The sequence below is a fragment of the Cinclus cinclus genome, chromosome 9 (genome assembly GCF_963662255.1).
Source record: "Cinclus cinclus chromosome 9, bCinCin1.1, whole genome shotgun sequence".
Lineage (NCBI taxonomy): Eukaryota > Metazoa > Chordata > Aves > Passeriformes > Cinclidae > Cinclus > Cinclus cinclus.
In genome coordinates this window covers 12,313,098-12,340,845 of record NC_085054.1, presented here as the reverse complement: position 1 = coordinate 12,340,845, position 27,748 = coordinate 12,313,098, and the positions used below count along the sequence as shown (strand labels likewise).

The 27,748-nt window shown below is 36.6% G+C and overlaps 1 protein-coding gene across 1 annotated transcript in view; it reads right to left on the bottom strand.

Moving 5' to 3' along the window:
* Positions 1–25,888, bottom strand: part of FAP (fibroblast activation protein alpha) — a 39,118-nt gene extending 13,230 nt beyond the window's left edge. Inside the window, exons 1-19 of the mRNA XM_062498206.1 lie at positions 25,862–25,888; positions 22,922–23,006; positions 17,428–17,523; positions 15,449–15,543; positions 15,271–15,345; positions 15,028–15,080; positions 13,988–14,060; positions 13,321–13,441; positions 12,662–12,816; positions 11,614–11,717; positions 11,152–11,287; positions 8,222–8,266; positions 6,435–6,539; positions 6,279–6,349; positions 5,628–5,681; positions 5,172–5,296; positions 3,910–3,957; positions 1,029–1,127; positions 227–296 (exon numbers count right to left, since the gene is read on the bottom strand). Of these exons, the coding sequence (XP_062354190.1) occupies positions 227–296; positions 1,029–1,127; positions 3,910–3,957; positions 5,172–5,296; positions 5,628–5,681; positions 6,279–6,349; positions 6,435–6,539; positions 8,222–8,266; positions 11,152–11,287; positions 11,614–11,717; positions 12,662–12,816; positions 13,321–13,441; positions 13,988–14,060; positions 15,028–15,080; positions 15,271–15,345; positions 15,449–15,543; positions 17,428–17,523; positions 22,922–23,006; positions 25,862–25,888 (1,637 nt within the window). The remainder of the gene's footprint in view (positions 1–226; positions 297–1,028; positions 1,128–3,909; positions 3,958–5,171; positions 5,297–5,627; positions 5,682–6,278; positions 6,350–6,434; positions 6,540–8,221; positions 8,267–11,151; positions 11,288–11,613; positions 11,718–12,661; positions 12,817–13,320; positions 13,442–13,987; positions 14,061–15,027; positions 15,081–15,270; positions 15,346–15,448; positions 15,544–17,427; positions 17,524–22,921; positions 23,007–25,861) is intronic.
* Between the last annotated feature and the right edge of the window lie 1,860 nt (positions 25,889–27,748).

The window sequence follows — 27,748 nt, the reverse complement described above, 5'->3', positions numbered from 1 at the left end:
CCTCTAAGAAAGTAATCCTCACCATGCTAAGATTAACATTAAAATCCTCATTGAGCTCCATTTCTATCCCAGAAATATATTGAAAAAAACACAGCAAATGGAACAGAAGTAAGTAGTTCTACTTTTGCTTTATAAAATGCTGCAAGTGTCCCAGGTTTGGTTAAATTAGAAAAAGTGTGTTTTCTAACAAAAAAGAAAACATTCAAAGAAAGTAAGAGTTACATACACCTGAATAAGCAGAGGGTACTTCTTGGATCTATCGAACTGTGGAGGTAGAAGCATTTTGTACCACAAAGCTAGAAAAGACAAATTAAAATTAGATTCTTAATGGTTGAAACAATTCCTCTAGGCATAATCCAGAGTCTGGTGTAACCGGGTATGAACATGAATCAGCACATGGCACACAAAGCACGAACTGTGAATCACAGCACTGATGCCATTAACTGTTCATATTGAGCTGTTGAAGAACAGCTTTGAAGAAACCCACATTTACTTTAATACAGCTATGCATTAAATTATTACTTCACAAAAGTCTAGGCTCTTAGTTTTTCCAGGTGCCTAGAAAAGTGTAATTATTTTAAGATTATCAGATTTGGAAAAAAAAAGTTTTGGAAACTTTACACTGATTTATAACCATGGGATACTGTTGATAAGTCATTACTGAAAAGAACAGTGCAAGCAAGTCAATATAATACCTAACACATGAACAGCAGTTTATGTTTCCAATTTTATTACCACCATATCATATTGTTTTTACACAATATTTAAACTCTTTACCAATAGTATTAAATATTTTTTAAAAACTTGTGTTGTGAAACAATTGTATTTTAACTACTATTTTATTGAGAGACACCCTGAAGCAGAGACAAATTAACTGTTATTGGACAGGGCAGAACTAGCCCTCTTCTTCCCAAGCTGACAGGCTAACAACTTTTTTCTATAGAAAGACAATATTTACTGTAATAAAATTAAGGCAAAATATTAAAATGTTAAGAATAAAAAGTATAATAAAGATGTGTAATTCTTACTTATGCCATCCACTTCAAGCTTATTAATTTCTTCTTTCGGCAGTCTGATCTCTTGCAAAGCAGACTGCAATTCCCAATTGTCTTCCAATACTCTGAGCTCTAAGTAAAAGAAATGCCTGAATTATTAACTGATTTATTGTTAATTTCTCTTCAGTAATTAAGATTCCTTTACTTTGTGTTATTAGAACAGAACGGAAATCTGTGAATTTTACAAGCAGAGTAATGAAATCCACTCTAATTAGGCTTGATCACATAGCTAAATGAAAGAAAAGCACTGGCATTGCAGTGCACAAATACTCGTTAGATTTTTATAGGATGTACATTTTGCAATGCAAATCATTTCACATGTTGCCTCTGAGTGTTAGCGTCCCGCATGTTAAGAAGAAACAGCTTTCTCCTGCAGATCCCTCATACCAGTTTTGTAAAATGGGGGAGCTAGAAATGCAGACTTCATGGCAAAACACAGTCCTGCATCTCCTGTATCTCCTCTCTTGCTTATCAGACTAACATCAGTTCAACTTCTGAGACCCTTGGGCAGTGAGGTCAAGTACACAGTCCTCAGGGAGTAGCTTATTTCTGGGTAATGCAGGAAATTCAGTTTCTCAAGGGGTTATGGCAAAGGTTCACTTAAGCACTGTATGATATGTTCCTACACAAAGAAAGACACCAGACTTAGCATCTCACTGTCCATATTACTGCTCGCTTAGTAAAGCTTTTATAATTTTTTTTTATTTTTGAAATCTAAACAGTATTAACATTTATTGTTTTACTTGCTTTAGACCAAATTTAGTTACATAATTTAAAAATTACTGTTTAAAATTTAGTTAACTTACAGAACAGACTGCAGAACTATATTATGAATCCATTGGGTCTTGTTTATTTATGAGTTTTCCCATGAGTAGTGACAGATGAAGAATATTGGAAACATAATGGAAATATGTGACTTTTAGCTTCACTTTCAGAATGAAACAACCTTTTAAAACTGCTTGAGATTTTTCTTTTTTCCTTTACCTTTGCATATATTGAGCTTGCTAGTGCTTAGGACATGCCAGAAATATAATACTGGAATTTGTTCTTTCAACGTACTCTTGACAAGTTTTGTGAATTCAACTGTGTTTTTTTATGGCTGAAAGATCATCCTGCCTTTGGATGTTCATGCAAACTCAGCTGAACCCTTTTCCATCCTTGCTCCCAAAACTCCTGAAACTTCCCTATTACCACAACTGAATTGTAGGCATCTTGCCTTCCAAACTGATCTATGTCAGTTTAACTGTCTCCTACTAAAACTCATGGGTGATATAGTTTCTAAATGCTGCCAACTGCAATGAAAATGGATTTACTAAAAATAGTTTTGCACCACAGAAGAGATTATGAAAGCAAGGAACTGAAGGAAAATGAATTCAAAAAAGGTAATGAAGAAGTCAAAGAGAAGCCTGAATTTGTTTTTACTCCTGGGAATAACAGCACAGAAGAGGGAGCCATGATGAAACCATTGGTGAAAATCCATTACAGGAAATTGTTCTCTGCTGCAGAGTGGGTAAGAAACACATAACTGCACTTGGGCACTCAGATGCATTTCAAGCAATGCATAGTTTGATAAGATAGTAGGGGCCTTTTATATAAAAGGTAACAGTGAATCAGGAAAAACAGTGAGTTATATCAATGGATTAAATATATATAAGTATATATATATATTAAAAAAAATCCATGCATGCACTGTATTTAAACCTTTACATCTATTTAAACCTTCTGCAAAAGAAATACCAGAACACAGTTTTTATACCATAACTGCAATAGACACATTAACCTATCTTCCAGTTGCAAAAATTTTTAAGTGGTTATAAAATAAGGTGTACCAACTACTGCTGGAGACTAAACAATATGATGTTGTAATTCACTGATTTCTACATGAATCACCATGGACTAAGTCTGTTTAACAATACTGTGGCATTAGTCTTTGTTATGTTTTTGTGTGTCTTTTGGTCAGACAACACTCAGTTTAACCATGGGTTATCAATGCAGACTGAACTGTAAGGACCATTACAACTACCAGCTCATTTCCACTGATTACTGGGGAAGGAAGGGAATGCTAAATCACTGAAGTTTACACAGAACCATGCTAGTTTTCGTAACACTCCAGGAACTGAAGGCTTAAAGTTGGAGAAGGACTTTTAGGGAATAAAACAAGGGACACAGAAGATTCACTGCAGAACAATTAGTATTTTCATTGTTAGAAAGTTCCTGCTTTGCCTGGTTGCAAACAGTCTTCACTAACAGGCTACTTAAGAATAAGGGCTCAGAATGTTTCTTGCTGAAGATCACACTTTGTATTAATATCTACACCTTGTCTGAAGCAGTTATTTGAACTGATCATCTGAAAGAGCTTCTGCTCTTCTCTGACATCTCTACTGATGGCTGAAGTAATTGATCCAAACTCTAATTAGTATAGTACAATTGGTCAAACTTTAAACTGTATAATATTGTCTTTTGTATAAGGTAGTGTTGCCTCATGAAAAAGAAAGTCTTGTGTTCATCCAAATGTGAAAAGCAGTATTCTGGAAATCACAATAATGTTTTCTACAAAGTTTGACTCAACATTTAATAGAGTTGCCCACGTTCATTTTATCTACAATCTGTAAACAGGAAAAACAGCAGGATGCTATAAAAGTGCTGGACTTGGGAATTGAGATAAATGCATCAGTGTGTTCATTCATGTTTGGATTTTACTAATGAACAAATCTAGAAAGACACTATTTTAATACCAAACAAGATGAAAGGCTTCTTGATCACAATCCTAAGTATTGTGTTACAAGACTTTGATCTGGATTAGAGGAAAAGGAGTATACCAATTGCTCAGAAATAGGCAGGATACTTGCAGTACCTCTATCACCATGGTTCTCAAAAAGAGTAGAAATGGGAATCCCAGGACCTGTTGTAAAAATGATAAAAAGTCAGTTTACAGTTTGAAGCTGGAATTTGGTGATGCAGTATGTATTACATTAACATTGATAACTGACAGGAGCTAAAAAGCTCGAAGTTGATGCACAAATCTGAATATTTTCTGCTGTATAACTCACTAGTCCCTGCTCCAATACATAAGGTACTGTGTGTACAAAGACTTGTAGATAAGCAGGCATTGCTTAGCAAACATAATAGAAGGGGCTTTAAATCTACTAACACTTCCTCCCTAGAGATGAAGTGACATCTCGTTAATACCTGAGATGTGATTACGTAAGGTGAATGCAGAACTAACAATGTGAAACATTCTTCTGAGAACATGTCACATCCTATTTGTGAAGGTGAGTGCCTTTCACACGGTGACGACCTTACTGACTATTTTGTTCAAGGATGATTGAAAGGTGTTGTTATTTGATACATTTGGTTCTCTGCTCAACAGAAGTTCTAAGGAACTTTGCAGCTGATCGGTCAGTGCAGAATCACAAGAACAGTAAACTTTATAAGAAGTACACAAAATTAAAACCTTGGATACTTTTCATCTTTTTTTTTTGATTGTGATGTCACTGTTTTTTGAGTACAGCAGTGGATGAAACCTCAGATCACTGAAATTACCTAATTTATTACAAAAGAGCTGACTTCATTTAATACTTGTGTCTTGCAAGCAGGTTCAATGATCACATATCTTGAACTGAATTTTTCTTAGATCAGTTATTAAAAATGTTCTCAGGTGCTGAACAGCCAATATTTACAGCTGACACAGGTCTTAATATTTTCAATTGGGAAATACAGTAAAGTAGTTTCTCACAGCTAACTTTGATCACATAAGCTGGAAGAGAGTATATGTTTCTAAATCCTGATCTGGCTGCTGCAAGAAAAAACATGGCTCTCATGAGCTGGATGAAAATTTGCTTTGTGACATGAAGGACATTCAAAAAAATTTTTTTTTAATTCTCAAAATCCCAAGCTTTTTGTTGAAAAATGAAAAAAATTCTAAATATATCTGTATTTACTGAAACATCTTCACAGAATTTTTGAACATGGAAAGTCTCTTTCTGGAAATCTTTCCTGGTTATTGTGAAATTTCTGTGAGTCATACAAAAATTATTTGGGATAATCAGCATTAACTACAATGCTATAAATTTTAAAGAACAACTGATTATGTGTTTGCTCCCATGCCATACGTACCATAACAGATCAAGGCATAATATTTAGAACGTTCACTGAATCTTGCTGTATAATACTGGCATCTCTCTTTCCTTAAATTGCAAGTAATGCATTGTTTTCTCATAGGTTTACTTCCAATGCTGATTCTAAGAGAAAAATCAAATAAAACAATTGTTATTTTGCTAAAATTAAATTTACATGTGTCTGTCTCATATTCTTGAATGCAGGCCCTCTACTTTCAGAACAGTTAATTAAAAAATAAGTGCTTGGCCTTTTTATCAATTTTTCTTCAAGAGTGTATTTAAATGTTAGATGCCATTTCTCCTCAACTGTTAGACAGAATCTGAGGTTAAGATTTAGTTAAAATAGCTTGTGAAATTACACATTAAACATCTTGAAACTAAGTTGTTTTACTGACAAATCCAGAGACATCTTCTATTAACCTACTATCATTAAGATAATGTTGATAACACTTACTTGTAAATATTCCTTCTTCCTGGATAGCCTTCAAATTCATTGCTTGAATAGAAACTGCAAATTCATTTACATGTTAATAAATAATCCATAAAGTGATGACCTATGAACGAGCATCAAGATGAAAAGCTGTCTTGGAAGTAAATTTAGATTTTCTGAGATTTCTGCATGTGATTGAAGAGTAGTTAAGCTTATATACCTTTCATTTTAATAAATCTTTACTCAGACTATGATTAGGTGACACATAAGCCATATAAATAGGAGTTCTATCTTAATTATCATGAACTAATCTCTCCAATTAAGTAAGCAGTTTCTATCTATACAGTAAGATGAATGAGAGATCATAAAAAGACAAGTAACTGCAAATTGTGTGAGGGTTAACAACATGAATAAATGGAATGTTTTTAAATATGCCTCTCTAAGATGGGTGATAAAAATAAAAACAAAATTGAGGGCAATTTGCAAAGAATCTTTCATGAGTAAATCATTTTTACAACCCTATGCAGTGCCTTAGCATACAAATTTGTGGTGGATGCATTCAGATAAAAAACAAACTTCACCTAATTATAAGTGAATGAGTTAACAAACAGTGTTCAATGATTAAGTGTTGCTTTTACTGACAACACTCACAACCTTTTTCATCATGACACTTACATTGCATCATTTGTTACTCTGAAAATGTATATTGCCTCCCATTTTCCACTTGTAACTTGGATTGCATTCTCCTGTGTAGCAAGACATTTAAGTTACTGAATATTGTATAATTATTTCAGGACACTAGGTCAATGTAGAGCACTTTGCTTGACTTACCACAGAGCCATTGATGTAATGAATATGCTTATAACCATTTTTGTCACTAAAAATTTTGTAGTATGAACTGCTGTCTGATGTAAAATATGGTGCAGAAACAAAGAACTGAAACAATGGAAGAAAAACAGTAGATGAGACATAAAACTGTCCAAGTTGTTTAGCAGATTATACAACACATACTAAAAGTAACAAGACTAATCTATTCAAATGGGACAAACTACTTTGACAAGTTTGTACCTGTGATATTCAACCTCCCTGTGATCATGTTACAATTTCTGTCATTTCAGATTTCTTGAACTAATAATATAGATACCTCAAGAACACCACAATGAGAGTTCTCTACTTGTAACTGAAATAATTAGTATATTCTGAATGACCTTTCTTTAGTTATTTAAAAATGGGCAGAAATTATTTTTAACCAATCAAATATTTTTGAATAAAGCTAATGTTCATGAATGGTGCCAGACTGAATATTCTGTGGACCTCAAAGTTTGGCTGTTTCACTGAGCAAGCATAGCATCAAAGAAATGGCTATCTGAAGTTTCCCAAATTACTTCACTAATTTTAAAGAACAGATTATTCCAGATAAGATCATTCAACTTTTACTTCCTTTCAAACAATCATTTCTTTTACTAACATTGTCAGTCAAAATTTAATTATTGCAACTGTAAGTTTTGTTCTCAAAACATGAAGACACAGGAACACCTGCAAGCATTTCAAACACAGTCAAACATTCCTGAGTGAATGTAACTTTTGAATAATATTAACTCAAGCTCAACTAGGACTTGTGACCACAAGTTAAATTCTCCTGGAGACTGTATCTGTGATTCCTAATACTTGAATGCCCGTAACTGCAAAAGCTGGGATTTATGCATGTGTGCAAATTCGTAAGCTCTAATAAAAAAACTGTCATCAGAACATCAAATGAAGTGTCAAAAAAAATAAAATTAAAAGTAAAATAACGAATCCTTGTAAATATATGATCTTCACATTAAAACATCTCTTAAGGGACAGCACATTGAAAATTGAAGCTCATTGTTAAGTCCACTGCAGGATATTCAGGCAGTGTGAGGTTAACACATTTGATTCCGCTAACTTCCCCTGCCTGAAAGTAAATATTAGCAGCACTACATATTCACTGTTGGACTATGTGACTGTAAATACTGATCTCATGCTCTTACAATTTCCTTGTAGTTCTGTTTTTAATGCAAGTTTCCAAAGGTGTATGGGTGTCCAGGATTACTGGGCAGAGAAAACATCTTTTGCTAAGAGGTAACTCCAGAGAACTATCACCTGCCATTCTAAGTGGTGTGCCTTACCTTGTAGGTTCCCCCTTAGCTGAAGATGTACAGCACCTGGCACTAAAACTGTTCTGAGTGGACAAGTTTCATTCTTAAGGTACTGTGATAGCCCATTTTATCCCTTGCCCTAGTGTCACCACAGGAATTTTACATCTATTCTTGGGCTCCAGAACGCTACTAAGGATTACACTTAACTATAAATCTACCTCTTTTCATTACTTTCCTCCCTTCATTAATTTTTGTCTCGACTAACTTTCCTGTCTAGCCAGTTGGTCAGGACAGAAATAGGTTTTCAAATTTAGAAAGCAGGTAGCCAGATACTACGTCTAGCACAGCATTGAAAGTCTCAGTCCTACAGTGCAACAAGTCTAAACAGTAGTGCTGTATGTCCCAGAAGGATGCTTCATGTTTCAAAACACTGACAGGAGGATGCAGGAAGCTGCAGCTTTTAACTGAATTAAAACAGAATGCAACAAGAAAACCTACTCCGCCTGCCCATCCTGTTTGACTCTCTTCTATGTGCTGTTGATTCTGAAAAACAAAAGCAAACATACTCTTTAAGAAGATTGAGTTTATGGAGATTCAAAATCTTCAAACAGATCAGTAGCTGCCTGTAAAATTTGAAATTCCAAGAATTTTAGAATATTTGCTATGAATGTTCAGGGAGTTGGAGGTTGTCTGTATTAAGGTCACTACATTAATTAAACTATTGTTTTTAACAGCTGTCATCAGACCTAAATAAAATTTAAAGCAATTATGCAACTTTTTCACTGAAAACAAGAATGAACGACTACTTAATCTCATTAATTTTTTGGCAAAAATCCAAGTAAAATAATATCAGGAATATTATACTAATAATTTGGTTTGGATTTTCAGCTGGTTTATATTTTCTTTGATTTCAGAGCTGTGATGTTGATTTAGAGCAATGGATTATGTGACTACTAGGCATCTTGAGACTATGAATATAAATTCAGAAGATCTTAACTCCTTGTTCTTAAAGCTGATTTGGAAACAGACTTATACTGAGCATGAATGATGCAGCTAAAGGTGATTTTACATTTGTACTTATGTCTTGCTTGTAAGGTTTCTAGTGATATGTTTAAAAATTCTGCATTCAATCAATGTATTTATTTTTTTATCTTGCAAATTTTCATTATACTGTTTATTCAATGCAGTATTTACAGTCTCAAATAAATTTAACAAATTTGCTTTCTAAGGAATATATTTTGTATTTCTTATCCTCAGCATAGTCTCATTATTATTTAAAATCACATGTTCTCCCTTCCAATTAAATCCCCACAAAGTGACTTGAGGAAATGTTGCAGGTCCTTGTCCCTTAGAAGACTATTTAGTACTTTGCAAGGGCTCCACAGAGCTACTAACAGAAAAGATAGATTTTATTTCTTTTTTAGATAATAAAAATGGGATATATTGTTTTGTACCTGCATCCTAACATTATTTTCCTTTCTTTAAATTAAAACTCGGATCTCGATGACATAGTACATTACAGATATATTTAAATTCTCTCATTTGAGTAGTCCTAATTTCACAATGACATGCCTGCCTTTTACTCATATGAATAGTTCCACTACTCATATTGGTTTTTGTGGTCTAGTCACACAAGCAAGAGTTGAAGGTGTGAACATTTCTGATGAATCTATACTTTGGGAGCATCTTGTAGATTATATTTTGTTATTTTCAGATACATAAAACATAGCTCGTTTGTTGTACATTAGAGACAGAATGCAATCTGAATTCAACAAGAGAATGATTTTTGCCAAAGGAAATGTTCAGAGATATACTTTCTGATAGCAAATAGAGCTAATGCAGCAGTCCCATCTGTTCACACTCTTTTGATTGGCCATTTGTGCAAACTTTAATGTGATAAAAGCATTGTATCACTGTATAAATACAGAATTATAGAAACGTCAGTAGTGACTCCATAAATAAGGTTTCATGGAGAAATGCAATTAAACCAGGATCATGAACACTGTCCTGAAAGATGTTAATTGGTCTGGTCTGGTCTGGTTCCAGCAAAGCAATTAAGCACATGCTTAATTTTAAACACATAAACAGATCTACTGATGTAAATAAAACTGGTTATGTGCTAAAAGTTAAGCCAGTGTTAAAGTACTTCAGTGGATTGTGGTAGAATCCTAGAAATCTTATATATTTTTTTTCTTTCCATTAAAATACATAATTATTAAAATATAGCTTACTTGGAGGCAACGTAGAGATTCACTATAGGTAGAGGTAGAAGAACCTCAACAACCTCAACCTCAGCAAGGTAGAGGTTCCACTATAAAGTGGAACCATTACTTAGGAAATGCACCAAATGCTGCATTAAACATGTTTTTTCTTTCTAATATATTACAATATTTCTCTGAGGAATACTACTTCAATGACAATGTTTTTGAAATAACAGGACCTTAAAATCCCTTTAAATGTGCAACCAATTTCATGTTAAAGAGGAGTAAAAATTATTTTCAGCTTGAAAAGGCTGTGTCAATAAACTCTGAATTTATAATTTATACAGAAAGTTTTTATAAATATTCTTGCCTTTTATTTCCTATTAGTTCAAGGTTTCATCCAATGTTAGTTTTAATAGGTGTTCTGTACCATGAACCCTCAGGAAAAGACAAGCCAAAAGCACCAGTACTAAAAGACAAAAAATGAGATCTCTGTACTAGAGTTACTGAAATTCAGGGTTGTCTTTCCTTCAGGATCTATATGAATTTATCTGTGTGTACCCTCTTCAAGCTTTACAAAGCTCTGTTCTGTTCAGCAGAGCATGATCTTCTTTCCCAACCGACTAAATCATCGAGTGACATACTGAAACCAAATGTAGTTACTGTTGCAATTAGCCAGAAGTTTTCTTTTCAGATCTGATTGTATTTCTGAAAAATTTTCTACTGTCTAGAACTGTATGATTTGATAAAACAGAAGAATGTCTTCTACCAGAAAACTTGCCTTACTATTAATGTGCATGTTCTTTCAAATAATCGAACCTTAATATAAAAGGACATGATTTAGTCAGACTTAGTATGGAATTTCAACATGGCATAATAAGATTTTCTTTGAAAAAAGTACAGATCCTATATGGTTCTACTTTTGAAGATGCTAACACAAGAAGGAAATAAACAATATTACTGAAAGCCTCTCGATAGCATTTTTCTGGTGGTGGTTGCTGTTTTCTTGTTTTGGTTGTTATTTAAGATTCACAAAGAAAAAATGTGATGATTTTATTTCCTAGAGTAATTAATATTTTTCATCCCTCCTCCAGCAATTAAAATACTGAAAAAGGTATTACCCCTACTAAAATATTATTGTGATAAAACACTGTAAAATATAATTATGGCAGGGATTAACAAATGCTAATTTCAGTAATTTTAGATTTATATTTCCAACTTCATTACCTCTGGACAGTCCCAAGTATTTGAATACTCTTTGAAGTCACAAATAGCTAAGACTGAAAAATTCTGTATTCTCTTCAGCCACTGCACACAGATTCGAGTATCTGTTACCCAAGTAAGCCAAGTAAAATAGTGATCACTAAAATATATTAAAAAAAAAAAGGAAGAAAGGGCAGTTATTAAACAACAGGACCATATAAACATTGCTACAGATTGCATCCCCCACACTGTTCTAGGAAAAACAGCAGCAAAGCTTCTACTGTTTTAAGGTATCCATCCTTTGTAACAATGTATCATATGGACAACCAAAATAAAAAATACATTTCTAGTTAGCTTCTGATCCTTCTAGGAGTTTCATATGGCAGTACGCCGCTAGAAAAAGTACAACTCAGAGCTTCAAGCATTTAAAACAAGTAGACAAAACCTTTTTTTAAACAAGAAAAGACATATTTGAGGGCACACTACCTGGATGCTATGTTTGCAGGAGCTGGCACCTCCTTAGGACCATATCGTTCAGAGTTAATAGTGTCTACAATAAACACTTTAACAGTAGGATTTTTAGCTCCAGCCTTCAAAGAAAAGGTTTTAGGTTATTAAAACCAGGCTCTGAATAATTCAGATTAAGGAAAATTGAAACACTTTTTGCAGGAAAGTAGGTTACAAAACATGAATTCAGTTGAGTATAATAGAGCAAATGGTCTTATAATATCTCAGGGTGACACTGCAGCAGTAGTACAGGCTTAATTTTGTATCATTTCATACATGAAGACAACCTTTTAAACATTTGAGTTTAGTGCCTTTCTATACAAAAATGTGCTTGGTAAGAACCATTTTTCAGTTTGCAGTGTGAGTCTTTGCAGCACACATTACACTGACTTCAGCATAAAACTCCAGTTTATTCACATGATTGCAAGTGCTGTTTGACATCCCAGCTGGGAAATGGTTGCTTAAAGTGATTTCATGGTTGCTTCTTCACTGCATACGTTATCAGCTTTTTAATTGTTCTCCATGTGTGGTCCAAACCATCCAGTTTTACTTTAGAACTGTGACCCAGCTGACAGGTGAGCAAATTCTTAAGATACATTAACATGATCCCTTGCAATCACACGAACATGATAAGAGTCAGGAGAGCTCTCTAATACACGCTGATGAAATGCCAACCCAAAATCTCCTTGCCTTAGATCTACCACTTGAAAGCAATTAAAATCCAAAGCCCCTTGAGATCAAAAAGCACTATGAAGTGTGCAAATAAAGAGAAGCTGCCATAGCAGGTTTTTTTTTGCAAAAATAAAAAATAATTTAGTCTCACAATTTATTTACTATAATGAAAAATCATATTTAAATTTTGTATGTACCTACAGCTTTTCAGAACTTAGACCAAGCTTGATTTCTTTCATTTAAGTCCCAATAAATTTAACCATGGTAATACTTAAGGAATTAAGCACAGTCAATTCTCTCATTGTTGTAACTAATTTCTCAACTGAAAGGAAGTCAAAAGAATGATAAAACATACCTTTGGGTATGGGATAGTTATTTTTCTAGGATACTGGTCCTCACCAAAATATGAATATTCAATAACTGGTATGTCAGAATCATTAAATTGTACATATGCTAAATATCTTCCACTTGGAGACCACCACAGTGCATATTTTGTTGCTAGCATCTCCTCTGAGGAAAAAAAAAAAAAGTTGGTAATCTATCTTCCAATCTATTTTAGCACTCTACTCTGTAATCTAGACACATAAAGAGAATTACATTAAATAAATAACATCAAACATCTCAAAACATACACACATATCCCACTTAACTCACTTGGGATTTTCCTGTGTGCATGTTTTTTTTTTAATTTCTTTGGATGCACTTTGGATGAAGTGCCAAATTTGCACTGAAATTAAAACTTTAAATCTTAATTCCCAGCCTCTGCCTTTGCATCAGAAGGAAAGAGAACTTTGTAGAGTTCTGATATGGTTTCAGTAACAAAGACTCAGGCTTTTGGTTATGTGTTATGAATACAAAATTCATACATTGTGCAGCAAATGCAATATGAAAGAAAAGTAATCCTTAGGGCTTAAAAAAGGAGTATCATCACAGACATTTTTAAACAGATTGTGCAGACCGGAACCAATCTGAACAAAGCATTTATCATGTTGTTGCCCTTCAAGATTTACTTACCTTCATAGACCCAGTCAGGAATCCCATTAAATATTTCATTCTGTTTTCCATCACTAGTTATTTTAATTGGTGCCTCTCTAGGACTTTGTTTCAAATAGATATTATTCTGATATACATATACCTAAAGACAAAATAGTTTTTTTTAAGAGTACAGGCAATAACAGAATTAGAGCAAGATCTTCTGCAGTCACAACTCAATAGTCATTACACTAGCAAGACCTAATGAATACAGAATGGGAAATGGTACACTTATAGCCCTTGTAAATTCTACAAGAGTTGGTACCTCAGCAAAATATTATACATTACAGGCTAAATTCTATGTTCAGAATAAATTTTAGAAGAAATTTTAAATATTGCATTTTTAAATTTCCACTTAAAATTCATGTCTTAGTATCAAAGGGAAACCAATTGGTTTTCAATTGAAATTGAAACTACATTTAATCTTACATAAATTATTTGGGTCAATTCTGGATAGAGACTGGTGAGCAAACTGAAACACATAATGTACCTGAGAACATGGATTATTCTTCTACTGAGACATGGACAGTAAAATCTGAACAAGTTAAAAACCTTTTTCTTTGTCATTATTTCTCATAACCAAAGGCAGAAAAATGTCTTTTAGCCATGCAAAGAAAGTTCATTCTAGCACTTAGTTATCTTTACTAACCAATTTGTGTCCAACGGGTGACCAGGATATATACTGAATTTTATGTGGAAGCTGATTTTCTGTTACAAAACCACTAAAAAAAGAAAGAAGTTGAGATGGCTTTTTTGTGCACAGTGCAAATGGATCATTATATTGTACATGAATAAAAAAAGTCACAAAGTTATTTTCTAACTGCTTATTGTTTCTCGAGCAATGCACAATTAAGGCAGGCAGAGCCATGCAGTTAATGCAATGGTGTGCACCAGTGCTGGCGAAGGCTTGAACTTGTTCCTTTGAAAACCTATCCAACAGCCTAAGGAGCCAGCCTTATCTCTTTCCAAATGCTGCTCAAGCATCTACAGTCATGTGCTGTAGCTGCAGTCTGCATTACAGTCTCAGCAGGTTATTGGGAAATGTGAACTCAGCAAACACTGAGGCAGGTGTGACAGCAGCACATCCAGCACTTGTTGAGGATCCTAAGCCACATGCAGTACTCACATTAGTTTGCAGCAACTTCTTCCTGTCACCTTGAGCCAACAGTTTCCCAAGAGTGGTGCAGCTCAGGGCAGCCCCTGTTGCTCAGAACTAAGCAGCATTTGGTCACACTGCTACTTACAGCATAAAAAGGTGACTGCAGAGGCAGATGGCCTCATTTGGATTTGGGTGGAAAGGGGAGTGGTTTGGGCCATCTTGGGAAAGAGGCCAAATGCCATGGGAGAGCTATAGACTTCTGAGGAATGCAGGATGGGTTGTGACAAAAGTTTTAGGGAAGACAAAGATGATAAACATAATGAATTAGTAGAAGGGGATGGAGACAAAAGAGAATATTGAGCAGTGAAAGTTTTAGGGCATGAAATAGAAATCAATCCGGATTAAAAAAAAAATTTACGATTTCTCCTAGAGAACATTTTTTTTTCCTCAAGAAAACAAGTAACCTGACAGATTTAGACAAAAGCCAAGCAAGCTGGTAGTCATATTACTACAGTTTTGGAGTGAATGCTTGCAAGCACATCAGAACAGTGTATTCACCACAGCTCTCTGTAAGAAGTATCAGGCCTTACCCATTTATGAGATCGTAAATGTGATATGATGCTGTATAAGAGTATCTCCACAGCTGCATGAATGAAGCAAGAGAGTATTATCAGCCTTGAAAAGGATAATCTAATTCCATAAAATCAGCTGCCTCTTCACAGCCTACCCCTTTCTCAAGAAAGCACCAAGAAACATTTATCTATGGTAAACACAATCAACAAAATACCAAATAAAATTAAACATTACATTAAGAGGTATATTAAAATAAATACCTTTGAATAATTGCTTTCCAGAGCTATGAAATATTGATCTGATGACATCACATAATTTGAAGCATTAACTTGTTTCTGAAAAATTAAGAAGGTTAGATTCTAGTCTCACTCATTTTTAAACTGTAACTTGAAATACAACTACACTTTTCTGCTTTTTATTTATTAATAAGGTACGTACCAGTGTGCTGTTTGTCATGATGGTGGTTGCGTAATTAATTTCAACATTGTAAAGAATAATATCATCTTCTGCAGACTGATGAAGATATTCATTATCTTTATAAACAAGATAAAATGTCTGTTACCTTCACTGAAGATACTACAGAACAGATCTGTTTATCAACGAATTCACACCTCTTTCAAAGAATAGGTTTTAAGCAAATATATTTTTACATCTACATCACAAATGTTTTTCTTCTAATGATGCTGAGGTACAGAGTTATCAAGAAACTGTCTTTAGCGTTCTTGAGTACATTCTTGAGATTATACACTGCACAGAGGATCAGCTATTTAACTTTACAAGTAAATGCCAGATTTTATTCACATCAATGTCTGATCAAGAATGCCAGTGACAGACTCATCATTAGAAAGTAATGTAAAAATGTAAAATATAAATGTTTCAAAGAAAAGTATCTTTGCTTATCATTTTACCAGAACATTCTCATTTGTATATTCTGCAGATAATAGCAGTACCATGCAACTGACACTGCATGACTCTGTCCTTAGTCACACAAGTCCTACAAAATGAAGGTGAATGGGCTTTACTGAAAATGGAATTTAACCCTGCCTGTGCTCAAGATCTGAGCTATAGCTTGCTAGAGGATGAAGACCAGAATTTTAGTTTCAGATTGTTATTTTCACTGCTATAAACAGAGAGAAGGAATTACATATTTGGTGTAACTAGAAAACAAAACTAAAAGTTGAAAAGCAGCCTGAAACATTGTGAAGATGTTCATTTTTAGGAAATTAGATCACCCTTGGATCTTCTGAGAACTTTGTGTAATTTGTGTAACAGTATTTGTATTTAAATTCACCCTCAGGATGAGATATACAATTTTAACTGCTTGTTTCAGAAGAGAAGCAGACATATGGAATGCTGTAGGCATGACTATCTATGGAATCTATGGCATGACTTTTGTGTGAGTTTTGTGACTGTTAAAAGGAAAGATAAGTCTAAGTGAGAAAGCTATAAAGGGAGAAGAAGAATATTAGGTTTAGGTGATATGCTGCCCACATTCTTCAGACATTCAGACAGAGCTCTAACAAACAGAGCCTAATTTTTAAATCATACAAGTGATATCAACAGACTTCAAACTCTTAATTGTAAAATTAAACCACTGCAAGCAATGCCGTATAAGGCTTTACTTCAGTTCTAAAATTGTGGGCTAAAACTAGTTTAGTGAGACTCCACCGTGTGAATGGGCACTATGCTCCTTGCTACTGGCAGAGAACAGTGCTTGAGGCAGCACAGAGATGGGAGCAGTATGTGTGCTAGAGTGTAATCCAGGCTAGCTCCAGTCTTCCTGGGCTGTGCAATTCATCGACAACAAGAGCAGCACTGCAGCCACACACAGACACCTTTATATCAGCAGCAATTAACTTCACATCTCCTCCTTGAGGCACTTAGAAATTCAACTTTATTGTCTATGCAATATCCTGGATCTCAGGAATTTCAGCAGCATCAGCACTTCCTTAAATGAAACTAGAACAGCTGGCCTCATTGCAGAGCCATGGTACTACTGAAAACAAAGAACAGGGCCTGTAAAACAGACTATCTCAATCACTTCAAGTAGTAAGTGAAAAAGTCCTGTGAAAAGCATGAAAAGGAGATTGTTTAAGGAATGACTGACACATTGACAAATTTCTTTCACTTGCTGCAATGAATATGACAGTAAAAGAAATAAAACACTGAAGGCCTCTGTAAAATTACGGTTTATATTGACTCAGACGTGTCTGTTGAAACATCAAATACCTGGATTTTCTAGAATGACTGACAGAACAGTAAATTTCAGCCATAAGTTTTGACTAACACATTGTTTAACTTCATAGCATTCATTCAAAGTAAAACTGGAAGGAAAATACATTTCTCAGTCTGTGTAAACCAGTCTGGAAATACACATTAGAAAGGCTTATCTATGTTTGAGAAAAGGTTTTACTTACCTGACACCCAATATGGAAAAAATGTTTTATATTGGAAGTTTCCATTCAAATAATCCTCCAGTGTAAGAGCTCTGGGACCATCATCTGTGTTGACAACTAAGAATAAGACAAAAAATTTCTGTTAATGAAAATAAGAGAAAAAAATTATTAGTCCAGTGTTTTTTGTTTTTTTTTTTTTTCTATATTTTGTGCCATGGAACAGTGAGGATACCATAGTACTGGAGATATGCAAAGTGCAGGTGCCGCAGAAAGGGAAGTTCTCTGTTACTGTTCTGATAAGGTTCTTTAGCCTCTAAAAGACTCATCTTTGGGAATGCAAAATTAACTAGACAAACTAATTTATTTCAATCATTTATTCACTCAGGCACATTTGCCTGAAGATCCTGTGAGTCCAGATAGCCTTTTCCACACAAATGACAAATTAAAGGTTTCTTGTTGTAAATTTTTTTTAAAAGCATGGGTTTAATAAACTTGTAGAGGCAACTATTTTAATCAAGACCTCACATGCTCAGCAAATGCTCAAACAACAGGATGTTCCTACAAACCCTTACTTCCAAATTTTGTACATGCCTCATTAACCATTCTTAGAAGATGGCTTGCAAAATTATCACCATCCACATATATTTCTTAGTAGTCACATGAAAAAGATTGATAAAGGAATGCAGGTAAAAATAATGCAGAAAAGTGATGAATGAGTGAACCCAAACTTGAATTTTTTATTTATTGCTGCAAAAGAAAATTGGCAATGATTCTTTCAAGAAGACATGTACTTAAACATTTGATTTCTAAGCAGGTCAGATAAGTGTATTAAAATAATGCCAGAAGTGGAGGCTGGTTTTCTGGCTCTCGTCTGGCTATATTTGTCTCCAAGGCTAGAAAATGTAAGCTAGGGCAGATTTTAAAAGAAAATTCAAGGTCAATCTACTGGATAATGAGAGGATTATGCTGTGCAGATCCTGTGTAGACCCTATGCAATTCACAAGAGTGAGAGTAATCAAAATATTTAATCCTCAAAAGACACATGAACTTTTCTGATAAAGGCCAATTTTTAAAGTTCAACAGCACACTACTGGCAGCTTTCAGGTCTAGGCATTCTGGACACTATACTTTCTCCTTTAAAATCAAAGGGACTTCTGCCAGGGTTTTCAGAGGTAGTCGAGATGTCACACTGCAGCTTAGTAATCTTTGCCACTTCCCCTGTTTGTTCCTTCAGAGTTCTCAGATGACAGTCAGATAATCAAGATGACTCCTTGCTCTCAGATTTCATATCATGCTCCATCACTTGCTGATTAGTTGCCCTCTCTGTTAAGATCACACTGACTTCCTGGCAAATGTTTCTTCATATTGCCTTCTATGGTACTTCGTAATGATAATATATATTTTCTTCTGCTAAGTGACTATTACTTACTGTAGAATACACATGTCAGGTTGGCTGTTGACACAAGCCTTGTCTGCACTAATGCAGAAGAAAGCTGTCACACAGAATAAAACTGAATGCCAATCCAGAGGCAAAAATCTGTCCATACAAACTCTGAGCTAGCAATATGTCTAGAAAATATTCCAAGGAGTTCAATAAGAAGTTAATTCCTCTTGCTAATACTATGACTGCATATTAAAAATCTTTGATACACTAGTGAAAAACAGAAAATGGCAAACTTACAAAAAAATGCACAGAGGATAATTCCAAAGAATCCAGTTCTAGTTATGTTGAATGATGATTACTTATCACTATCTCTCAGTTAAAATTCTCTAAGTGAATAAGGTTATTAGCAAAAGAAATCAAGATCTGTTACCAAGATTGTTTGTATATAAAGCTTAAAATTTGCTGTCCTTTTTGATACCTTAATCTGGTAAAATTACCTGGTTCCATCTCTCATCTCTCATACGAGACAAGCCATATCACGAACTTCTCATTGCTAGTCAAATTTTCATAGCTGTAATTTAAACTTTCCCTGTGCTAGCTATTTCACCCTTACGTACTTAATATTCTGTGAGGATTTCTTATGACTACTGATTTTCAAAATGTGCTCACTAAGATCTGAATTTCTACCACCGTACTGCAAAAATTGAAATGCAACCATTTCTCACTTGAGTACTTAAAATTTTGAATGGTTGTTTTTAGGTAGCAGAAGATAGCAGCAGCATCTTCAATAGTTTCCCATAATTGTTGCTGATTCCTTCTTCTATAACTAGAGACTTGCTCAATAACAGTATCTGAAATCTCTACTCACAAACCAGACATTAACATGAAAAGTACTTTACATATCTTCAGCACTCTATAGGCATTATTTTGGATGGTTGTTGGTAGGTTTGGCAAATTCTTTCATTCTCTCTATGAAATAATAAGGATGAAAAAAATTGCCCAGGGATGAAAAGGAAGAAAACAGCAGCGCCAACCACAGAAATGAAAGCTTACCAAAATTCAGCTTTGCTCACTTCCCTTCATCACCCCACTGCCTCAGTTTTAATCTTTTGTGGTCCGTTTCCACATTTACAGGGTGCAGTCCTGCATTTCTTTGTGTGCTGAATTGGTTATTTTGCTTCACAGTGTAACTTGCTTTATATATTCAATGATCGTAACTACTCACTCATGCATTTGAGTGTATTGGACTTACACGTATAATTGTAGTGATAGAAGTGTGTAAACATCTAATAATTATCACTGGCTTTATACAGATAACTCTTCCTTTACCCTTCAGTTCACTGTCATGACAGAACTTCAGAAAACACAGAAAGCAAAACTTGCAGTTATATTAAACTCGAACTATTCACATCACTCCATCACTGTGAAATTCTGCTTGTATTACTAGGATTATTCAATTTCAAACACTGGATGTGGGTAAACCAATACAACCCTTTATATTTCAAAGCTCTCCTTATGGCTTATGGCTTGTTCCACATGTTCTAATGTTCATCCCTATAAACTGTGTCTGGTCTTAAAATAAAAGCAAGCATACATAATAATCAGAAGATAGTGTTGTTTCTGTATATGGTATTTCTTAATATGTAGTTCTACATATGTGTATTTTATATGTATTTAACATATATGCATTTTTATAAGAATTTTATTTAGCATCCACTGCTAAACATCAAGTAGAGGACATGCCAAAGGAAAACTGGCTAGCATGGTACTATTGTCTGCTTCTAGACTAGAATTTCCATTCTCATCTCTGTGGGCTGATGCTGAATAGCTGAAGCAAAAGCTCCTCCAACATGAGGAAACACAAAACTCAGTTTAGCACCAGAAATTAATTCCAACACTCCTGACCCTGCTCCAGAATTTGGTCACACTCGGCATCAACTCACATCAACTGAACCTGCTTTTCCACTTTAGGATTTGGTTGAGGTGTTGCAGAGAGCACTACCTCTTCCTAAGAAACTGGATGCTCAGCCTATGACCTATGACCTCACCTGTGACAGCAGAGAAACAGGGATTGGGCCTCAGACCGAGGCCAAGAGTACACAGGGAACAGAAACTGCGACAGACACGACTTTGGATGATCATTAAAACTAGCAGAAGAGATTAATTTGAGCCTAAGCAATACACGCAGTTAACTGTAATTCTGCCTGTGGTTCTGCTATTGCTTCTCAACTGCAGACAGGTATTTTCTTTCTTGTTTATGCTGCAGAAGAACAGAACCAGGTACACCAGCGTACAAGTGAAAAGCTCCTTTCTGATCTGTTTGGAATTGCAGTGTCATAGCTGTATAATTGCTGTCAGGCAAATCCCACCACACATTCCTAACTTAAAGATGTGTCAAAAAAGGTCAGTGGTTTCTTAGGCAGGGATGCCATTTGGTACTCTGAGATTGCCACCTTGCTCTTCTGAGCCCCACAGAAACTGTCTAATGATTGCAAGTATTTGCCTCCTAATATCCTCTCAAAATTATTTTCCAGTTAAATTTTGAGATTTTTTGACATTTTTATACACTTGCATATGTAAATCAAAACCACCTATCACATTTTGAGATGTCTAAAGAACATGAAATTGCTAGAAACTTAGCAGAAAAAGACAGAACTAAATGCTCTTTCCATTTTTCTTTGCAGATTTCTTAAGTAGAAATGTATTTAGTCTGTGTCTATATATTTCTCATATGCAATTAATTGTCCTTCTAGATTGCCATATCCTTTCAGTCGAGCAGTGGTAAAGCCGGAATGTACAAACAACATTCCAGCTGTGTAGCCATTTCCTGTCTGTCTTCAGCTTGCAAAATTTGTAACTGCAAAATTAATTTATACTTCTTCTATTTACAACTATCAGTAGATTACTTAGAATTCCAAAAGATTAAGGCATTTACAGTAAGTGCAGGTAACTGCAGCACTTGCAGCTCCACATGAGAATGAGAAGCCATAATCTGACATGTCCAACATAACCGTGTGCTGCACACAACAGTGTTCTTCAATTGTCTAAAATGCTCCTCTGAAAGTACCCTGTGAAGCAAGATAATTTCTTTATCACCCTACTGGTTCTAAATATGATGTTTGGTATGTCTGTTACCGAGTCACTATTCCAAGAGAGATGACAAGAGTTCTTCATAATTGCTGAGGTACTGAAGAGGCCAGTGAGCTGTATGTGACAACTGGAGAGGGGAAGAAACCACATTCACTTTTTCCTACAGTACCTTCCATCATCTTTATCAAGTTCTTCAGGCTGCCAAACTGATCCTTGGTCTCCAATCTCTTTGTTTCCTCACTACTATTTTTAAAATTTAAATCTCATAAAAATATTCTGCCATCCCTGTCATAAAATGCAGATCTGATGGGAGTAAGATTAACTTGATACCATGCATGTACCCCATAGCAAAATCTCAGATTTTAATATTCTTAGCTAGACAAAAAATCCAGCACCTCGCTATTGACAGCAGAAGTCAAACTGGTCACTCTGAGGTGGTATCTCTTCCAGCACTGCATAATATATATGCATATCTATCTATCTATCTATCTATCTATCTATCTATCTATCTATCTATCTAATATTTATCTATCCTCATATTAAAATGCTGTGTAACAGAATTTTATATTCACAAATATATTCACAAATAATTAATCTCATCCCATCTACAAAAAAATATGTTTGACTTGTGATTGGATACAGAACTTTATTACACAAGTACTTCAAACCAAATGGAAATTCACCAAGCTAAAGAAAATTACTAACAGTACGGGAAGTCTCCTAACCCCCAACATAGAAAAATAATACCAGAAGATCTGAGAGTTATTTTTGCAGCTGTGACTAAGAACGTTATATATCATGCACAGTGAAGTTAATTCGGGTGCTTTTCACTTCAAGGAGTTCCTTGTTTCAACATCTGCTGGCATTTCAATTCTACCTTCAGGATATTTCAGCTGTCAGTACATTTCTGTAAAGTGGTAAAGCTGTAACAATTCTGACAGGACAATCCTAAACACGATTTGATAAACTTTTGTGAACTTTAGAAGCCACAATAGCCGAGGATAATGCATTTTACACTACATTAGATTAGAAATACCTTACCTCTTGATGGAAGCAGTATAATACACATAAGTAATAAGGAAAGCAAAAGGCATATAACCACGCCAAATATGATTTTTAGCCGGGTCTGCAGAACAGAAACAAACAATAATTACATTTTTAATATTGCCTGAAGTTTGCTTCCATGGCTGGTAAACAATAAAATCCTCCTTCTCTCTAGCTGCTGTAATCCGTCCAAGCAACAAGCAAAAAATGTCCCTGCAGTATACATGAAAAGACTTCCCTTTCCTTCTTCTTTAAAGCAACTATTTTCACATCAGAGCCTGGCCTTGTGCAGTTTAAAACAAAGGATGTAAATGCTACCAAAAGTTGAATTCAGGAGCATACAGACCTTCATTTTCCTGTCGTATTCTAAAACAATGTAAGTTCTCTCTTCTGGGTGTTGGTCAGTAGATCTAGGAGAGGAGTTTGAAAAGGCAGTGTCTGTTTTCACAGTTGGAGGCCAAACCTCTGGCAGACTTTTTTTCCCTACATACTTTTGGAAACTGTGCCAAATTTCAAAGGCTTTCCATAAAATTGAAACCACACTTTTGGGGAAGTTCTTGGACCAGAAACGGACAGTGGGAGGCTATCGGGTGGTGATTATGTACTTCCCATCAATGTGAGCTGCAACCAACATCTGCTTACACTAACTTGAGGTTTTATGACTCATCAGATACTTGACATGCACTGTTTTTCTCTGCGAAGTATCTACTGTGTTTTTTGGCAATCCCCACTTTCTCAGGACGCAGTCAAGACCATATTTCTACTCTCTACAGAGAAATTAGAAGAAAATCCCATAGCTTTATTGTTTATGTAAAATTCACATATATTTACTTTTAGAAATAATAAATGATAGCACAAGAATGCAAAACAAGCAGCAGAAACAGATACTGTTTAATGTCTTCCACATGTGAGGAGAATGCTGTTTTTGCCTGAAAACTATGCACATCTATAGGCTACGTAGGAGAGCTTAGAGAAGTAAATACATACAGGAGCAGCGGAAATTCTGAAATAGTTCTCCAACCAGCAATTACACCTATTTTATTTAGCCCACTGAAATGAGGTCAGCTGAACACTGGGAAAACTCCGGAGACCGCAGCGTCAAGTTACATAACCCATCCCTCAGGAGAGCGGAGAAAGGCTGGAAAAGGGAAGAAGTCTGCCGTGCCCGGTCCCGACGTTATCCACACCGCGGCTGGCGGTGACCCCGGCCCGGCCCGAACGGAGCCCTGAAGAACCCGGCCCGAACGCAGCCCTGAAGAACCCGGCCCGGCCCGGCCCGGCCCGGCTCGCTGAGACCAGCGCTGCCCCCGGGCGGGGCCGCGGGCGGGAACGGCGGGGGCGGCACCGCGCCCCCTGGCGGCACACCGCACACACACAGGGACAGGGACACACATGGGGACAGGGACACACGGGGATAGGGACACATCACAGGGACACACGGGGATAGGGACACACACAGGGACAGGGACACATCACAGGGACAGGGACACACGGGGATAGGGAAACATCACAGGGACAGGGACACATCACAGGGACAGGGACACACGGGGATAGGGACACACACAGGGACAGGGACACATCACAGGGACAGGGACACACGGGGATAGGGACACACACAGGGACAGGGACACATCACAGGGACAGGGACACACGGGGATAGGGACACACACAGGGACAGGGACACATCACAGGGACAGGGACACACGGGGATAGGGACACACACAGGGACAGGGACACATCACAGGGACAGGGACACACGGGGTAGGGACACACACAGGGACAGGGACACATCACAGGGACAGGGACACACGGGGATAGGGACACATCACAGGGACAGGGACACATCACAGGGACAGGGACACACGGGGATAGGGACACACACAGGGACAGGGACACATCACAGGGACAGGGACACACGGGGATAGGGACACACACAGGGACAGGGACACATCACAGGGACAGGGACACACGGGGATAGGGACACACACAGGGACAGGGACACATCACAGGGACAGGGACACACGGGGATAGGGACACATCACAGGGACAGGGACACATCACAGGGACAGGGACACACGGGGATAGGGACACACACAGGGACAGGGACACATCACAGGGACAGGGACACACGGGGATAGGGACACACACAGGGACAGGGACACATCACAGGGACAGGGACACACGGGGATAGGGACACATCATAGGGACAGGGACACACAGTGACAGGGACACATCATAGGGACAGGGACACACACAGGGACAGGGACACACATGGGAACAGGGACACATCATAGGGACAGGGACACACAGTGACAGGCACACACGGGGACAGGGACACATCACAGGGACAGAGACACACGGGGATAGGGACACACACATGGACAGGGACACACATGGGAACAGGGACACACGGGGATAGGGACACATCATAGGGACAGGGAAATTTACGGGAACAAGGACACACACAGGGACAGGAATACCCACAAGGAAAGAGACACATACAGGGACAGGGACACCCATCCACACACATACACACACACAGGGACATGGAAAGACATAGGGACAGGGACAGGGACACACAGAGGGATAGAGACACCCACAGGGATAGAGATACATACAGGGACAGGGACACACACAGGGAAATGGGCACAGGGACATGGACACACAGGGACACAGACACACAGTATGTACAGAGACACATGGACAGAGCTACAGACATACAGACACATGGACATAGTATACAGACACACACACAAATGGACATACACACATACACACACAGACACAGAAAATCACACAAACACACACACGGGAAATGTCACCTCCCACAGAAGGCCACAATCTGACAGAATATTCACATAAAACATAGGGGCTGGTGACTGGAAGTTGGCTTTAAGTGTGTTGATTTGGCATTCAGAATCTGATGACTCCCCTGACCTTTCTCCCTGCTGGGACTGAGTTCATTTTTTGCTGAGGAAAGGAGTCTGCAATGGTGGTGCCTCTGTGGGAAAGTCAGGCACCGGCACTGATTTTTCAGAGGAGATTAACAAGGACCAAGTACCCAGATCTTACTGAAATTCAGTACTTGATGGGCTTATCAACTCCTCTGGCTTCTCTGAAAACTGAAAATCTAGTAAATGAGAGAGGTTTTCTGTCACACCAAATTGCACAGCAGAACCTGGGCTAACTCCAGAGTACTTATTACAGAGTATCACAAAGAAAAAAACATTCAATATATTATCCCTCAAGTGGCCAAGTTACCACCTCAGCTTAACAGTATGAGCTGTAATTTGAATCCTAACTGTTACACTAGCCTTGGTGAGGCAGAACTGATCTGGGCAGTGTCTTGGCAGTATTCATTGCATTAGCCTTGGAGAATTTTTGAAAATATTCAAATGGATCGCATGGAAAAAAACAGTGATATGAAAGATGCCTTATTTTCTTATAAAAATTCAGCTCCCCTCTCTCCGCAGTTCTTGTCACAATAACAAATTGCAAGTTAAACAAGATGAAGTTTCTGAATAAGATCCATTGTGGTGATGTAAGACATGCAGGACAAAAAGGCTGAGAAGGCTAAAATACATTGTTTATATATACATTTCTTTATGCAGTGTTTGTAAATACCTTTTTGCATATACATTGTCTATGTATATTGTTTGTCATGCTAAAATACATTGTGTAATAAGGGCAGAACTCAGCTCAAAACCAGTAGTTTTCCTAACAAGATAAAACTGCAGCTACTCAAAATTTCCATAACAGAAAAGAATTGTGACAAAAGAATTTTTCCCCTTGTAACTCATGCTTCATATTCATGTTTCCAAACTGCTACTTGTTTCCTAGCATTCCATAATTAATGCTGTTTGTATTTTCATTAACGTGGTTCAGAGAAATACATTTTTTCCTACCAATACTGGTTATTTCTTACAACCAGAACATCATAAAATTCCAAATGTAGGTTTTTGATCAGGCTAGTTTTCCATGCCAAATATGCAGCTTCTTCTAATGAATGCATACTTAGAGAATGCTTCAAAGGAAATGATTCAATCTCACATGATCTAAAAGGCTTTGCAAAATGACTTTATGCTGCATACTATGTATTGGTCTACTTCAGAAATCAAATTAGGCATGGGCTTTAACAGGATTCACAATGGTTGCAGATTAGAAGAAAAAAATTACCTGTCAGAAAATGATATTTACAAGTTTTGTAGAACTATTGCTGATGCCTGGATTCCCTTCTCTGGACTAGTACCAGTGAAGAAGCAAACAGCAATTCCTTCAACAGCCAAACTCTTCCTAACTTCTGCAACATAAGGAACCCATAATGTAAGAGAAATAAAAGTGCAGAAAGAGGGTTTGCCACCTGAGGAAATGGGGGAATTATGGAATAGAAAACATACTCAGTTTGGCCAGCAGCTACACAACCAGGTTACTGAAAGTAAGGTTACTAAAGTATTTACTCTTCATACATGAGGAAAAGCAGATTTACAGACGTAGGTTGCGCATGACATCAGATCAAAAGGAGACAGAGCAATGAACACACAACTGAGGTGGATCCAATTCTTAAGCAGCCACATGCACAGCTAGACAAATCCCAACAGACATTTTTTTTGTCTTTCCACATTGATGAACTAATACAAACTCTAAGTAGTAAATACAATCAGAATTTGTCACGCTCCCTGGAGGATGTTGGGTCCCTAAAGGCAATAAATGCAGATTTAAACAGAAGATAAAATACAGCAATTTAGCTTGTTTTTTTACAACTTCACACTTCCTGGATGGGCAATATAGGTGTGTTTTACAACCCCATTCAGAGAAAATAACTTG